The sequence below is a fragment of the Nycticebus coucang genome, chromosome 1 (genome assembly GCF_027406575.1).
Source record: "Nycticebus coucang isolate mNycCou1 chromosome 1, mNycCou1.pri, whole genome shotgun sequence".
In the NCBI taxonomy this organism is placed as follows: domain Eukaryota; kingdom Metazoa; phylum Chordata; class Mammalia; order Primates; family Lorisidae; genus Nycticebus; species Nycticebus coucang.
Window position 1 is genome coordinate 124857603 of NC_069780.1, and position 17613 is coordinate 124875215.

The 17613-nt window shown below is 37.9% G+C and overlaps 1 protein-coding gene across 2 annotated transcripts in view; it reads left to right on the forward strand.

Moving 5' to 3' along the window:
- The window catches only part of HAPLN1 (hyaluronan and proteoglycan link protein 1), a 78700-nt gene that overhangs the window by 40541 nt on the left and 20546 nt on the right, over positions 1-17613 (forward strand). The window contains exons 1-2 of one of the 2 annotated variants that reach the window (XM_053587099.1): positions 6760-6886; positions 7489-7614. In XM_053587099.1, the coding sequence (XP_053443074.1) occupies positions 7515-7614 (100 nt within the window). In that variant the 5' untranslated portion in view covers positions 6760-6886; positions 7489-7514. Of the gene's footprint in view, positions 1-6759; positions 6887-7488; positions 7615-17613 lie in introns of those variants that run through there. The other variant, XM_053587090.1, reaches the window with a different exon arrangement.

The following is a 17613-nucleotide window of genomic DNA, read 5'->3' on the forward strand; positions in this document are numbered from 1 at the left end:
GCTGGCTTTGGAGAAGCCAAACCCCTGTCTCAAGGATTGTCCAACATGGGTTGTAATAGGTCACTGCATAGCTTGAGCAGATGACATGAAGGGCTGCTGAGAACTAGTATAGGACCAGCAGCCACAAAGGAAGCAGACTGAATGGCTACTTAACATGCATTACTAATACCATACCTTAAACATCTATGAACTTAGCCAGGCACGGTGGCTGACACCTGTAATAACCCTAGCACTCTGGACTCTCTCCCAAGGCAGGAGAATTGCTGGAACTCAGAAGTCTGACTCCAGTCTGAGCAAGAGCGAGACCCCATCTCTACTAAAAATAGAAAAACTAGCCAGGTGTTGTGGTGGGCACCGGTAGTTCCAGCTACTTGGGAGGCTGAGGCAGGAGGATCACATGAGCCTAGGAGTTTGAGATCGATGTGAGCTATGACAACGCCATGGAACTCAACCCCAGGGCAACAGAGTTCGACTCTGTCTCAAAAAAGTAAATAAATAAAATAAAATAAAAATCCATGAATTTATGTGATGATGAGGACAGTCTTAAAATGCAGTACAAGCAGAATGGAAGGTCTCACATCCTCATTAAGGAAAAACCAAATGACAACAACAATTAACATAAAGTTTTGGCATCTGACATCAACTATATCAATTGATGGATTAAAAAATATGACCTGAAGCCACTGACTGACTTATTCCAAGGTAACACAACTAGTGGAAGGAACAAAGCTAAAGTCTCTCTCCTTCATTATTCTTTTTCTCTTATGAGACACAGTCTCGCTCCATGTCCCAGGCTACAGTGCAGTGGCAGGATCATAGTTCACTGCAACCTTCAACTCCTGGGCTCAAGTGATCCTCCCACCTCAGCCTCCTGAGTAGCTGGGACTATAGTCACAGGCCACTATACCTGGCTAATTTTTTGTGGAGATGGGGGTTTTACTATGTTCCCCAGGCTGGTCTCAAACTCCACCTCATCCCCACCCCCCCAAATGCTGGGATCACAGGAGTGAGCCCCTGCAGTGGACCTGCCTTTCCTATGTTACACCCATTCCGTATCTCCCCATCTCCTCATATAGTTAAAAATAGTTCTGTTACTATGTGCCTCAGTTCGCATGATACTGCTATGACCATGTTAATTATCAAATGATTAAAAAAAAAAAGATAAAATTTAGAGAAAAGATAAAATGAAGAGAAAAAAAGATAAAATGTAGAGAAAAGAAAGGAAATGATGTTACAAGTGGATGGGAAAGATTTGGCAGTGATGAATCAGGATGGAAATGTAAAAGTCAAATAAGATGGATGGGGGTAGAAAGATGATGGAAAATTTAGGAAGGGGAGAAAATAGGATGAAAACAGGCTGATTTCAAATGATGAGGGAAGAAAAGAAAGTGAAGTGGTTCATAAATTTTAAAATGTAGGTTTCAGGAGGATCTGAGGTTCAACCTCCCATGTTTTATTTCCATGGCACAAATCCATGGTTCACTGTTATTTCTGAGATCTTTAATTAGGAAGGAAACCACAAGTAAATTGTGGAAACATTCACAACTAAGCGATACTCAATAAAGTGGTCATTTTAAAATGATTTGCTCTAAAGCTAAGATTCTATATAAGTGACTAAGGTGTGCTGGGATCCTCTGTTAGCAATATCTGCAATAACTGCTTCGCTGAGAAGCCTGGTAAGCGTTAAGCTGAAACATGCGTCCTTGCATTACTCAACTATGTTGGTACATGATGTTCAAACAAAGGACTTGGAAGTCCACAGATGCCTTGCTCATGTCTGCTTCTGCCACTGGACGTTTCTCCTCCCTCCATATGGGCCAAACGCCTGCAAGAAAACCACCTGCTAAACCATGTGCCACATCTTGTTCTTAGAGAAGCCATGCTGAAAAGTTCTTGGGTCTGCGAATTACAGTTCAGTATTCATTTTGTTGAGGCATTTTATTTCTTGAAACTTAGAGATTGTGTACCAAATGTTCACCATTTATTATTCTTTTGGTACTTCCTTTTTGCCTCCTTTTTTTTTTTTTTTGAGAAAGGGTCTTGCTCTCTGTCCAGTGCCAGAGTGTAGTGGCACAATCACAGCTCACAGCAACCTCAAACTCCTGGGCTCAAGCAATCCTCCTGCTTCTAACTTCCAAGTATCGGGAACTATGGGCACACACCACCACACCCAGATGATTTTTCTATATTTTGTATTTTAGGAGATTAGAGGTCTTTCTCTTTCCTTAGGCTGGTCTCGAACTCCTGGCCTCAAGCAATCCCACGTCTGCTTCCCGAAGTGCTAGGATTACAGGTATGAGACACCATTCCCAGCCTACCTTTCTGTTATTTTTGAGTAGCCTTTTTCTTCTTCTTTATTTTTTCTCTTTTAGTATCCCCTTACAACTTCTTTCTGTTTTGTACTCAATTCCTACCCACTTTCTTCCCTTTGATAATGAAGCTATAAAGGCAACTGTGTTGGCTGCAGGGAGGAACAAGGACCCCATAGTGATCCTTTAAGGGGACTGCATTGTCAGACCTGCTGACAGCATCCCCAGTCCAGAGCCAGTCTTGGAAAGTTTCTGAGACTGTTTGGGTAAATTGGCGGTTGTCCTGAAATCACAGAAACTAAACCATAGCAAATTATCCTCCCCTCTGCAATAGTCCTCTTCATTAACAAATCTGTTTTTTTTAATTGTTAACCATTTTTGGATGGAAAACTTTCCAAACTGATCATACATTTTTGCCTTAATTTTTGTAAACATAGCAGTAATACAAAGAGTTTGTAAAATAAGAAGAAAATACCCATCCATCTGCCCGCTATCTTGAGAAAATAACCACTACGTTGTACGCATTCTTTTCCAGTGTTATAAATTAGCATTTTTAATCAAAAACAAACAAACACATGTAAAAGGTAGAGAGAGGAAAAAGAAACAGAGACACAGCATTATTTCCAGGAATTGAGAAATCTCAGAAGCTCTAATCTCCACCTAGATGAAGAATACAAACAAACAAAAAAATAGCCAGGCATCGTGGCAGGTGCGTGTAGTTCCAGCTACTAGGGACGCTGAGACAAGAGAATCTCTTGAGCTCAAAGTTGGAGGTTGCTGTGAGCTATGATGCCATGGTACTCTACCCAAGGTGACAAAGTCAGACTCTGTCTCAATAAAAAAAGTATATAGATATAGATATAGATATAGATACTTCCTATGTTTTGAACTTCTTTGGAAAATAATTTAATTAATGACATTTAAAATTTTTTGCAGTACACCCAAGATCCTGTCATGGCACACAGTGTGTCGTGGCACATGGTTGAAAATCACTGGTCTTAGCTCTTTCAGTGCTTTTCACTGTTTCCACCTGGTCAGATTTCCTGGCATTCTCCCTCTCAGCTCGCAGACACAGCTCTGGGTGCTGACCACGCAGCGAGGGGAGCATTCCGAGCTTGGACTTTGCATCCCATGGAACCCAGGGAGGTGGGTGAAGCATTCAGCTTGAGGGAAACCTTAACAGAACTGTGAGACTGGCTAGCAGAGAGCTGATGGTGTTCTTGGGGACACACGGGGCAGCAGAGATGGGGATTTAGAGTGCCATCTCCAGGGTCTCGTTGCCTGCTGAGCACCTCACCACTCACTCTAACATTCCATTTCCAGCACCGAGAAATGTGTTTTACAACATGCTTACCTCAACTGAGTTGTTCTGAGAAATGACAATTAAGTCAGTGAAGCTTCAAAGACAGTACCTTGTGTATGATGGTGGTTCAGGAAGTGTGTAGTGTCAGCGCTCAAGGCACAGAAAACAGCATGCACGCCTTTCCCTTGGTTTTATTTCCTCATTACCTAGTAGAGTAATTTTAACATAGTAGGTGTTTAAGGAATAGCAACTGGACAGTTTGGTACTAGATAGTATAACTGCATTTTTATCAAACTACTAGACTTTTACATCGGATGGGGTATCTTGCTTCCAAATAGTGGTTCTGCTATTCCCAAAGCAGGACTGTAAAACTACTTTCCTAGTATCTGTCTTTGACTATGAACTTAGACATTCTAATTTAAACTCCTCTTCAAACTGGCTGTAGCATCCTGGCTACCCCACCCCTCCCCTATAGGCTATGAAAAGAGACCATCAGGATATGAGTTGCTAATTCAGGGATGGTGATAGGTGGTTGTATAAAAGTCCCACAGATTTCTTAAATTTCACTCATATCAAAAAACAAAACTATATCCAGATAGCACACCTAAATGTGACTGAATCTCTCATGACTATCTGCTCTGCCTGAGTTGTCCTCCTCTGTGGGGGACCAAAACTCAGACCTCTGCACAGCCCTTTCCCTCTAGGGCCTCCGTCCAGCGTGTGGCATCTCATTACTTAGACACCTGAATATTACGTCTCTAAAGCTTTCTTTTCTAGATTTGTGTCTATTGGTGAGATCCTTGATGTGCTTCCATGGTAGCAAAAATGATTTCCGATCTCCCCTGTCTGGATGCATTAATGCCAGTGTGGGGTAGTCAGAGTGCTCGCTGATCCATGCCTCTATTATAGTCACAGACCACTGCAGATGTGGGACATCCTTGGCTTTTTCAAAGATCGGGTGTGTTCATGGTAGCCAGTGTTGTCACAGCTGAAGTATAGCGGGTCCTGGTAAAAGAAGTGCCATCTGACTAACTTCTCACAGCAAAGTCTCAAAAAAAGTGTTTATGTTCAGATATACCATGAGTCAAAGTTTTAAGATTAATGTGATTTTAAGCTAAGGAGTCTGAATTTAAAAGGCAACAAAACAAATAAATTAAGTTTTCCTTTCTGAAAAAAGAAGTATAATTCAAAGTAGATATTGCTTTTGCTTGAATGCATATCCAAGCTCTGCCATTGACTGGATGTGTGACCTTCAGCAAGTTTACTATCTGCATCTGGTGAAGTGGAAATATTTGCCTGGAATCACTGTAAGGACTGCATGAGTCATTGCGTGCAAAATGCTTAGCATAGTGCGTGGCAAATAGTAGACACCCAAGGAAAAGAAACTGGTCTTATTGTTGTTACTTATTCCTCCTCCATGCACACACCCTCTCATGATGTTTGCATTCTAAAATGGGTTGTTGTTGGCTCGGCGCCTGTATCTCAGTGGTTAGAGCACCAGCCACATACACCGGGGATGGCGGGTTCAAACCCGGCCCAGGCCTGCTAAACAACAATGAAAACTACAATAGCAACAACAGAAATAGCTTGGTGTTGTGGCGGGCGCCTTGTAGTCCTAGCTACTTGGGAGGCTGAGGCTAGAGAATTGCTTAAGCCCAAGAATCTGAGGTTGCTGTGAGCTGTGAGGCGCCGGCACTCTACTGAGGGCGATGTAGGGAGACTCTGTCTCAAAAAAAAAATAATAATAAAATAAAAATAAAATGGGTTGTTGGACAGTTAATGCCTTAGCATATGGAATGAACCCTTACTGGGATAGTTTTAAATACTATAGAATGGAATTAAAGTAAATACATATGTATTTGTGTAACATATTTTAGGTAAAAATAAGTGAAAATTAAGGTGAGGGCAGTGGTGGGATACAGTGTGTGTATGTGTGTGTGTGTGTACACAACCTCCTATGAATGGCACTACAGATGACCACACTCATGTGACAATTAAGCTATCAAATTTTCCACCATTGCTCATGCTGTCATTCTGGGTAAGAAGTTCTCCTTTGTTTGACTGTTAGAATTTATACTCTGCTCTCCACAATGTCCACACCTCCCCTTCCAATTTATGTGACCTCCGGTGCTGTTTGCCTATTGTTTTATGTTGGTATATATAATTATCCCAATTATATTCCAAAGTTTAGAAGGTCACCTTTATTATATTTTTTCACCTGAAACAATTCTGAGCTGAAAATAGGTGATATTTGTTAACTATAATCCCATGGACAGAGGTCATCAACTACCAAAAAATGAACACATGAAAAAAAGATACTTAGAGGAAGAAGCAAGTGAATTTCTGGTAATAAGATGAGTGAATCAGGTAGAATTTTGAAGGTAGGACTCTTGGTTTCCTGGACAAGCAAGTTTCACAATTTGCTCGCTAATCCACAATCTTCCTTCTGTGACAAAAATAAAGAAAAAGAAATTGTTTATAGCAAATACAAAAGACTGAAGCCATCAGCATGACGGCAATGCAGATTTTTAGAGGGAAAAGATATTTCAGTCCCAGAAGAGATCTGGGGAACTTGGGTGAGTAGGTGACCTCCTCTCTGGAGCAGAGGCTCGCCTGCAAAGACCTCCAGGAACAGACTCAGAGCTCTTTGATAAGTATTCCAGGGAGTCGGTCTTTCCTAGAAAAAACAAATTAGTGTGAGAAGCCAGTACTGTGCAATTTCAGTTTTAAAAATAGCCAGTATTGTTAAGGCTGCTGGGTGCATGAGAAGAAAGTCCTTATTAATATTTGCTTCAGCTTCCACTCACGTGAGAACAGAACAGCTACCCTGAAATTGGTGCCAGGCAAATACAGCAAAGGTTGCAAGGTTTGTATCACTCAGAATTACTTTGGGTCCTTCCAGTGACAAACTTTTCGGATGGTGGGTGGGGGGGTTGGGGAGGTGGTGTTCTCTTTTATCAAGTTGGTCTTTCTAGAAAGGATAAGCAATGATGGTTCTGCCTCTTTCCCTTGGGACCAGAGCTGCGTCTCCCTGCCTGGTTCAGCTCTTCATTTGCCTGATTGCCCCATGAGGCCAGCAGGGACATCCCTGCAGCCGTAGCTTTGCTGACTGCAGAGACCCTACCTGGCACTTCAAGTTACTGCGTCAGCATTTTAGGGTGAAATGAAATGAAAAATCAATCAGGGTGACTGCAGCGGTAAAGTGCACAACTCGGTCATAGTTTGTTCCTAATTTTCAACAATTCACCATAAACCCGAGCAGTATTTAAAGATGGTAAGTGAATCTGTGACAAATGTGCTGCTTCTGCTTAATCGGACACTTTTTTTAATTTTTGTCCTCTTTTCTATTTAGAACAAGCAAATCTAACCTGCTTAGGAAGCTACATGTAAAATGAGTGATGATGTCAAATTTCATGAAAATATTCTTTATTTGCCCTGGTTTTAAGTTCAGTTTCCAATTAGACTAAGTGGTAAATATTCATATGTAGCTAGATCACATTGCTATTTTACTAACTTAAACTCCAAATTCAGAGGCTTAAGAATTTTCTTAAGAGTCTATTTATGTTCCTGCCACATCTCTTTGTTACTTTCTATAACTCTGTAAATTATAACCACAGTGTTTTAACTTTCTGGATTTACAATTCTGCAAACATAGAGTTAAACACTATTTGGACTCTGGCTACATGAGAGTAACTGGAATTGTGCAAAGCTGCTGTCTTCAGCTCTCAAAGACAGCTACAGTAACTTTCTGAACAGATTGGGTTAAATATTTTTACAGACCCATTCTATGATGATAAGGCGGTAAGAAGTTGTGCAGTGCAACACTCGAAAGGGTTCCAAATCTCACAAGCCTCTTTGTATGTGATGCTTTCGCAGTGAAGAAGATTCTCTGGGCTATAAAGATGAAGAGTCTACTTCTTCTGGTGCTGATTTCTATTTGCTGGGCTGATCACCTTTCAGACAACTACACTCTGGATCATGACGGAGTTGTTCACATCCAAGGTAAGGAAACAGGTTCTCTTATGAAAGTCAAATTAATTTCAAGTTACTTAGAGGAGAGATTCTGGCTTAGTGTTTCTTCATTTCAGTCCTGCTGCACTGACTTTTCCTTTCCCTTTCTGCTAATTGGTGAACAAGCTCCCAGGCTTTTGAATGCTATTGCATTACTGTAGAGTTAAAAATTGGCAGAGATTAAAGTTGAATGGCTTAAGAACATCCAACGGCAGTGAGTTGATACAATAGATTGGCTTGTTTTTAGCTTTTTAGTGCAGTTGCTACCTTCAAATAAAATGGAGGGCATAAAGTTCATTTAAAAGCAAGGAGGAAGGAAGAAATAGGAAATAAAAGTTAGGATGTAAGAGTAACTCTTTAATCATTAAGAGAAGCAATGTAAATAAAATAAAATCAAACAAGCTATAGTCTGGGAGAAAGTAGCTTACCCTATTATAGTCACTTTCTGCAAAGCATTAGTTCCTATAGACCAGGACAGTGTCCCTGCATATTTCTGTTCAGCTCAGCTGAATCCCAAGCCTGGGAGCTGTAGCGAGACTGGAGGCTGCAGTGCAATGCAGCTATTTCCTCATGCCCAGCTTCTGATGAGGGACATCCTGCATTAAGAAAGCTAAGAGACTTATGCAATAAGAAAAGACATTTCTAAAGGAGCTGCAACCTCTTTCCTTGCCCTCCTATGCCAAATAATTAAAATAAGAATTACAGAACTTAACAGTTTAACTGTATGATGATGTTAATTTTAGATAAACTCAGGTGGAGAACCAGAAGCATTGTAAGTTTGCTAAAAGACATAAAACACCAAGTTTTATCTTCAAGGTCAAAAGTATAGTCTCCGAAACCTGCATCACTGTTGGGAAGTATGATCTATGAAGGTCAAAATGATAGTATAAATCTGCCTGGAAGTAGTTTCCTGTATGTATTATGCCTGCCAAAATAGAATTGTTAATTTATCTGTGTCTAGCTATATTAGACACATCTCTTTCGGTTTTGTTTGCTTCCAACAGCTTTATTTGTTTTTTTCACCATTGACCTGTGAAAAGAAATTGTATAATCATAATTTTTTTCCTCTGCAAGCTGCTGACTCAGCTGTTCCCCAATGTATATAGTGGAATCAAACCGATTTCTCAAAAACCTTAAAATATTTACACGTAGCAGTTTCTAATGATCTTTTAACTTCTAAACACAGAATTCAGTTCAGCCAACGCCCAGTCATTAACAATAGCAGTTTAAAATCCAATGTAAAATAAACTTTAACAGTGGTTTCAAGTTATTAGTAGAGATACCTAAGTTATATTATAAATTATGTACAGACGATTTAGTCTAAATTGTGTCCAGAGTATGAAAATATTAGTATGAAAGATCTAAAACTATACTAACATTGGAAAAATTACTCCTGTCAGACTCAAGTTATCTTAGCAAAATAAAAATCAAAACAAACAAACAAACAAAACTTCTGTTGCTGTAGCTCTCCCATTTCCATCTCCCCTGGAAATTTTAGTACAAAGAGATATCTGACCCAAGATTTCAGAATTAGCCAAGTTATTTTCATATAGTGTCTGATTTTTTTAAAAAATACCTTGATGGTCTATTTTAATTGTAAATTCATATTCTTAGAAAGTGCAGGCTTGCCTTGAAGAGTTACTAAAGAGCTTTCAAGTAATAGAACTACAAGGCCTATATTTGGCTTGTGGAACTTAATACTGAAACATGATTTAGGTCGTGGAATTCTGATGTTATGCCCATTAGCCAGGATTTATTTTAAAATTGTTCTAAATATCTGTTCTCGTTCCTTTTCTTCTAATCATTTTTTCCCTTCAGATTGAGTTTTCAAATTCCACAGTCCTTCAAAGAAACTGCTTCCACGTGCCCTGCCATCATTCTAATGAACAAATAAACCACTTAGCACAGCAGAGAATTAATGAGGCAGATTCCTTCATTGCTTCATTACTTGAAATATTATATATTGTCTCATATTTAAAACTTTTACTTAGCAAACATGTCACCCAGGAATTTAATGGAGCTGAACCATTCACAAAATTTTATGAGAATTTGTAGTCAGATAACTAAATTCGGAATCTGAATCTCCAGTTCTTGGATTGCATTGATAAACCATATGAGGCTCTGTCAGTAATAGAAAATAGATCAAAATTCATATGAGCATAAAAACCTTATCTCTCTTCCATTTTTTATTACATTTCTATTTTTGTGCGCTAAGTTCTTCAGAGCTAAATAATGGTGGGAGAATAATGAACAGCATCCTTAAGTTCTCCTTGACTGCCTTGCCACAGATGCTCAACATTTTCATAATACATTTTTGACTCTCATACATAGAATTACCTAATTATTTTTCTGAAGGCTTCCTCACAGTTTTGGCATGGAAAATTTTATAGCTATAGGCACATAAATGTTTAATCTGGATTGTAAAAAGGAAATGGGCAGATGGCCAGTAGAGACCATGGCAAGGGTAGACCCCTGTGCAAAAAGTTTCTAGTAAAAAACAACATTTTTCCCAATGATGAAAATGAAAACTTCCCTACATTCCCATGGAGAAAGGCATAGCTATAGGTAAAATTACACGTGTATTATTTCATTTCCTTTAATTAAATTAAAAAAGGTTAATTTTTTTAATTAAATCATATCTGTGTACATTAATGCAATCCTGGGGCACCATACACTGGTTTTATATACAATTTGAAATATTTTCATCAAACTGGTTAGCATAGCCTTCCTGGCATTTTATTAGTTATTATGTTAAGACATTTATATTCTACATTTATTAAGTTTCACCTGTACCCTTGTAAGATACACTGTAGGTGTGGTCCCACCAATTACCCTCCCTCCATCCATCCTCTCCCCTCCCCTCCCCTCCCTTTCCTCTTTTCCCATATTCTTAATTTATAATTGGATTATAGCTTTCATATGAAACCTATAAATTAGTTTCATAGTACGGTTGAGTACATTGGATACTTTTTCTTCCATTCTTGAGATACTTTCCTAAGAAGAATAAGTTTGGTCACACTGGAAAGCAAACTTTACTTGTTCACAAAGTCTACTAAAATATGCAATAAAGAAATTAACTTGCATATCATATGCTGTCCTCAACAGAGGGAATAGTAATTTTATCAAATACTTCTGCTGAAAGAGATACTACTATTAATATCATCTCTATAATAATTTCAACTAAGGGGCCATATTCCTCAGGTCATGATGTACCTAGCCAAATAACTTTAAATGCTTTGAAACTTGAGGTCATTAGGAAGTAACAAATCATACAAAAGAATAAGATATAAAATATGTATTTGGATCCAGCCCAGAAACTCTTGACATAAACTCTCAATTGCCAGTACAATCTCAGAGATGACAAGTACACATTTTAAAATACAACTTTTAAGAAGACGTGACAGATAGCAGAGAAATTTTATGACCGTTTGCCCATAATGTAAACAGCAAACTGGTTTTACTGAACTGTAACCTCTCAGCCTTATCAAGGTCATGGAGTTGGTGTTTCCTGCATCTGGTGTTCAAGCATAAGTCTTAAGATGACAAGTTTGGGTCTTTTCCCTAATACAAGATACAACTTTGATCTTGGAAAGTTTGATCTTGCTAAATCTCAGTTGCCTCATCTGTAAAATCTGACCTAATTCTGTTTATTTCATAGAGTTTTGTGAGAATGACATGAGGTAATACATGAAAAGTGCTTCGTGTAGTGGCTGGCACACAGTAAGCTCCCAATAGTTATCCTGAAAGTTGTTATCATCGTGTGTGTTATGTTATGGAAAACTGACTTTTAAACTTAAAAGGGACAATAAATGCTGGTATAAAATGTTTATGCTTTTCAGAGTACATTTGTTAACAGAATGATATCATTCAGAATGATATCATCACAGTTCTAATGAAGTAAATATTTTATCCGTTACCTTCCTCACCTTCCTTAATTTCACAACTTAAAATTTCCCCACTAATATTAAACATTATTGATTCACTTTTACTTTTCTTGTAGAAACTGAAGCTTTCCAAACAGAAATAATATTTTCTCTTAATATACTTACTGCGTGAACACAGATAAACTACTCTATATTTTTGTGAAGAGTATTAAGAGGAAATCTCAGAAATGAAAATTATTCCTTTCTATTAAAGAAGTAAAGATCGTATTTGCCTTTCTCAAAAGATAAAACAATTAGATTATTTTTAACAATGAATTACCAGAAGTTCATCTTTAAGTAGAAAAATTGTGTATCCAGAACCTCTGGGAGAGGCGGACCCTTCCCACTCAGCCCCACTGTCTCCTCGCTACATGCGTCAAAGATGCACCTTCACTTCTTCAAATCTGAGCTCATTTTTCACAGAGCTTTAACATCGGTCCCTCCCTTATCAGAATATCTGTCAGCTTTGTAACTCCAACTATACAGTACTGCCTGGCATATAGAAGGTGCTTAATAAATGTTTGTCGAATAAGAGGGTGAACAAATGAATGAGTATAACGAGATACTCCCAAATTACCACTATCATTAAATGCTGTGACATATGGCCTTTAGCAGCACGTATTTTGTGTGGGCATAATGAAGATTAACTAGATGATTATTTTCATTGCATAATGTTGGCATAAACTAAGTCATTGTTCACAGAATTTAGGAACTTAAGCAGATACTAGTATAGGTCGTCTAGACCAAACTCCCAATGTACAAAGGAGGAATCAAGACCCAGAGCATTGACTTGGCGTGTCCCAGCTACCTGAATGATTGGGGTGGGGGGAAGTTTGCTTGGCTAATCTTCTCCCCTTCTTCAAATCCAGGCTCATTTCTTACCTTTTTAATGAAGTCATCCTGACTACTGTATCCTTCTCCCGTCTGGCGGTCCAATCTCTCTCATCCTTCTTTTTCTTTTCTCTATAATACTGGCTGTATCTCTACTTATTTTTGTGCAATTGTTTGTCACCCATTTCTGCTGCTAGACTATGGACAGCTCCACCAAGGCAGGAATCCTTGTCTGAGGTGTCCTAGTCACCTACACCAGTACTTGGCACATAGTAGGTGATTGACACATGTTTATTGAATAAAACCAAAACCAAAATCCAATTGTTTTGCCTAATCAATGTCTAGTTCAGTCTTTCTAAATGTCAGGAAAATTTTTTTCAATTTATGTAATGAGAAGAAACAGACTAGTGAGAGAATTGTGAGTTTGGATACCGAGTTTAGTTTGGTCACGTGCGGGGCGCCCCCCTCCATGCAGCATCTAGTCTAGGAGAAGCCACCAGAGTCAGAATGCAGCAGACTTCCTGACCATCATGGGACTGTAGAAATTAGCACACCATCAATATCTGATGACTAATTCTAAGATTTCTAATCAGTTTACTATAGGGCATCAAGTCAAAAATGATAATAAGAACTTACTGCATTAAACACAGGCTTGCCATTTCATGAAACTTATGACCATATTAATATAATAAATGAGAACCAAAGAAAAGAACAAACATGTATATATTTTAACAGAAGTTAAAAGACTCATGTACTGCCCATATACATATATACTCTTAGAAGACTCATTCGTTCAACAAATATGTTGAGCATTTATGTAAAGATATTGGGAATTCAATTTTGAACAAAACATATGGTCCCTGGCTTCATCAAGCTTAGAGGCACAGCCATTACTATGAATACAGAGCTATCGATACGATAACAGAAATATAGGTCTTTATGCCATCTTTGCTTCTGTTAAGATGTATAATTGCTATCCTGTTTCCCAGTCTTCTTTGCCTTGTGTCCTTTTGGGAATATGACTGAGGCATTTTTTTTTTTTTTTAACATTGGCCTCCTTTGTGCAAAACATTGGGTTATTCTTTATGGAAAGACAGACTCTCCCTTCATTGAGCTTCCCAATATTATCATCAGGGCAACAACCATAAAAGAAATAATAAAATATGTGTAAATAAAGGTGAAAAATACATAAAAAAGAATAATTAGCAACCAGACAAAAGGAGCTTACTATTTAGAACTTTGTACCATACCTATTAAAATTTCTATCACATAGTAAAGTTAAGTACATCTTGAGACTATTTCTAAACTTAATACTGGGTAATCTAGATTGCTGAATTCTGTTATTCTATAAAGTGTCTATTATAACAATGCAGTGTTATATTTTTAGGTGTAAGAGCCTATATTTAGGAATCTTTTCAAGTATTGATAGCAGCAAATTTATAGTGTATCACCATGGCTTTCTTTTTTCCATCCTTGGTACTAAAATCTGTAAACTGTATGCTAAACCAATGATTATTTAGAAACTCTCACATATTAAGAAAACCTTATTACACAGTGAAGCCTGTCCCTTTGGTTTCACTATGCAAGAACCAATGTTGACTCAGCTAAAGCACTGCCCTACAGCTTAATGGCTTAATGTCGAAGTAGTTTGAAAAATGTTGTTTCTCTGATTTTCTCAAAGATCAAGAAAGAATAGATTTAAATTTCGTGATTGGTTCAGCTCTTTATTTGAAATGTCAAGTGGAAAATGACCAATTTAGGAGCATCTTTTGGAATACAAAATCTACTAAAATGCTAAGAAATTAAAATGTTCTCTGAAGTTGTTATTAAACCGGCCAGGCGTGGTGGCTCACACCTGTAATCCTAGCATGCTGAGAAGCTGAGGCAAGTGGATTGCTTGAGCTCAAGAGTTTGAGACCATCCTGAGCAAGAGCAAGACCCTGTTTCTAAAATTAAAAATAAAAAAACCTACCCGGGCATTGTGGTGGATGCCTGTATTCCCAGATACTCAGGAGTCTGAGCCAACAGGATAACTTGAGTCCAAAAGTTTGAGGTTGCTGTGAGCTATGACACCATGGCACTCTACTCAGGATGACAGAGTGAAACTCTCACACAAAAAAATGTTGTCAAAGAAATCATATCTAGAGAAAAATGAAATCTTTGTTACAGGAATATTCTTATTATAAAATGAAGATATTGTAAACATAAGTAATCGAATAGTTCTATAAAATTACTTCAAAAATATTTAGTGCATTTTGTATTGCCACAATGTAACAGCATTACATGTGTCTGTCCTCAGGAATGAGTATTAAACAGTCGGTAAGAAAGGTACTGTTTTGACCTTGGTTTAATTAAACAAGTGGGTTACTTGACTTCATTGTTCGTCAGTGATGATTCTCTGCATGTCTAACCTCTGAGTAGTATGTTTTTAGTGTTTAAGGATTGTACTGCGATGGAGTGTGTTGAACAAAATACGTTAAACACTGTCCATTCAAAAGGGAAATAGACATTATGGATTTTTTAAAAGGCGGCCATAAATTCATCATGAGCAAAACTAACAAGGTGTGTTAGGGCAAGAAGCAATTTACTACAGTCACGTGCGTAGATTAGATGAAGGGTTTAGGAAAAAACATGTTTGTTTTTGTTTGTAAAAAGTAATTGAAAGTTTAAAATTAAAAATAACTCTGAAAACACACCCTTAAAGTGAGGAGATTTCTCCTTCTAGATGATTCTATTTGTAATGAATGGTATTTGCTTTGCCTGCTTGATTTGGCTTGTGCCTGGCAAGCATTGGAAATTATGTTTGATTATTTGACTAAGAGTTACTGAGGGGTAAAAAAGAACATGTAAAAGAAAAGAAATGTAAGTTAAAAATATGTATACGTAATTTATGTACTATATATTACAATATGCAGTATATATATTTATTTTGTTGTTATACGACTATATTTGTTCAGAATAGTTTTGTAATCATCTAGCCTAATAAGGTTGCTAGAAAAAAATAAGGAACACTTTCATACTAGGCTTTTCGTTCCTGCTTTTTGCTTTTTTCAGCCTAGAGAGGTAAATTGTAAACTTTTAAAGTTTTCAATTTTCCAGTTTTCTTCCCCAGTATTGTGTGGGTTATGAATAATTGCTTCTTATTTTCTCTTGAAAGGTATCATAAATTATGCTGACAGGTTTTAAAACCTCTAAGAATCTGCATATGATTATTTTTCCATCCGCATTTTGCTTTGTCTTTTATCACATAGTCATTAACAAAGGGCCTTAATTAATTTAAAGTACAAAAAAACTGATTAGATGGTTAATGCTTCGTTTAGATGTTTCCATGTAAACAGAATACTTCATTTTAAAAGATGCATAACAGCTTTTTATAGACTGCCCACAATATATTAAATTCAAAGTGTGCTCCAAAATTAAGATTCTTGAACTCCAGGCATTTTTCCTTGTGACTATTAATTATGTGGCCCACATATATAATTGAATAAATAAATAAAAACAAACACACATATAAATAATAAATGTGTTTTTTAAGAGAATCAAGGATGAGAGAAAGAGAGAGCGCACCCAGGGTACTGGGATGAACTCCACTTTATAAGGGAGACAAAAGGAAGGGCTCTTTAGGTAGAAAGATCAAACCGAGACCTGAATAATGAGCGGGGATGGTCACATCAAAAATCGTCATCAAGGCATTCCAAGTAGAAAGTGAAGAAAACTCAAATTCTCTGACATGGGAATATGCAAGATGTTTCCCAACCAGAAAGAAGCAGAAGGATCTACAGCCTAGCGGTGGAGAGGCTGTGGTTTAAGATGAGATTGGAGACCAGTAGGCAGGAGCCAGACTGCAGTGCTCTATGTGCTGTCCAGAGTACAGGGTTCAGATTTTTCTATAAAATCATTTGAAAATGGTTAAAGGGCTTTAGCAAGGGGTGACAAAATACGTACATTTATAAAAGACCATGTGAAAAATGGCTTGTGGTGGGCCAAGAGTAAAAGCAAGGCTGTCCCTTAAAAGGGTCTTGATGTAGTTCAGGTGAGAAATCATGGCAGCATAGACCGGATGGTAGCAGCGGACATGGATGGAGATAAACCAAGTTGAATAAAAAATGGAGGTAGAAATACGAGCCCTTACAGATAGACTGGATGTAGGAACTAAAGGGAACGGCACTTCAAACATCCTTGGCATGATCCAAAGGATGGATGATGGATGCATAAACCAATTTGAAGAAGACTGGGAGAGCAGGCTTGGGTGAGGGATGGAGGGCTCAAGTTCCTCATGTGGTATTCTGCAGATAGATAGATCTACTAGTTTTGTGCTCAGTAAAAAGTACAATATGAAAACATTTTGGAATCATTAACACATAAGTGGTACTTATACCAAGGGGACTAGATGAGTTCACTTGGGAGGCAGGCGTGCAGAAAGAACAGGAGATGGCCCTCGTCTAAATTTTGAAGACCCTCAGCACCAATAGGTGGGACAAAGGACAATGCAAGGCCACATGTTCACTTTGCAGAATCTCAACCTGATTACTACTGGGTGCAAACTTTTCTCATATATTTTTTAAAAACCTTTAGATTAGATTCAGGCATTTAGAGGTGGGATTTCTTTTTTGCATTAAAATGAGCATTTTCAGCCACTGTTGAAAAATTCAACAATCTGCTATTTTTTAACCTGTAATCTCATGGGACAGCATTGGTAAAAACATGCATCTGCTTCCACTTTAGAATAGGCTATGCGTTCCCTGCAATGGGGACAGTCCCTTCCACTCTCTCTTATTCTCATACCTAAGGAGCTCTCTTGGACTGGGGACTTACCCTTTGTTTTGTTTCAGCACTAGAGTTAATACCTGACCCATGTAGCTAGAGTGAAATGTCCCTCTTCCTTCCTTTTTGCCTCTAGGATTGACCCTGTGATGGTATTATCTTGATGTCTTTTACACTAAGTGAACACATTAGCCTTATCAGTCTATAAAACCAACAGTGTCCTTTATGAAAATTACAAATTACTTGACCTTACACTTCACCACAATATGGAAGTGGTCTGAGTGGAGATGTGTAGATTTGAGCTTTATTGCTGTACCACATCAAGGCACATTTCCAATAATTAAGGAGTATGTGGATAATTACAGCCAAAGGAAGAAGTACGATTCATGCCAATGCTTTGGTTTCTCTGTATCCTTTGAAACAAACCTTTATTACAATTAAAATCCTGGAAAACGTGTTTATATTAAGAATG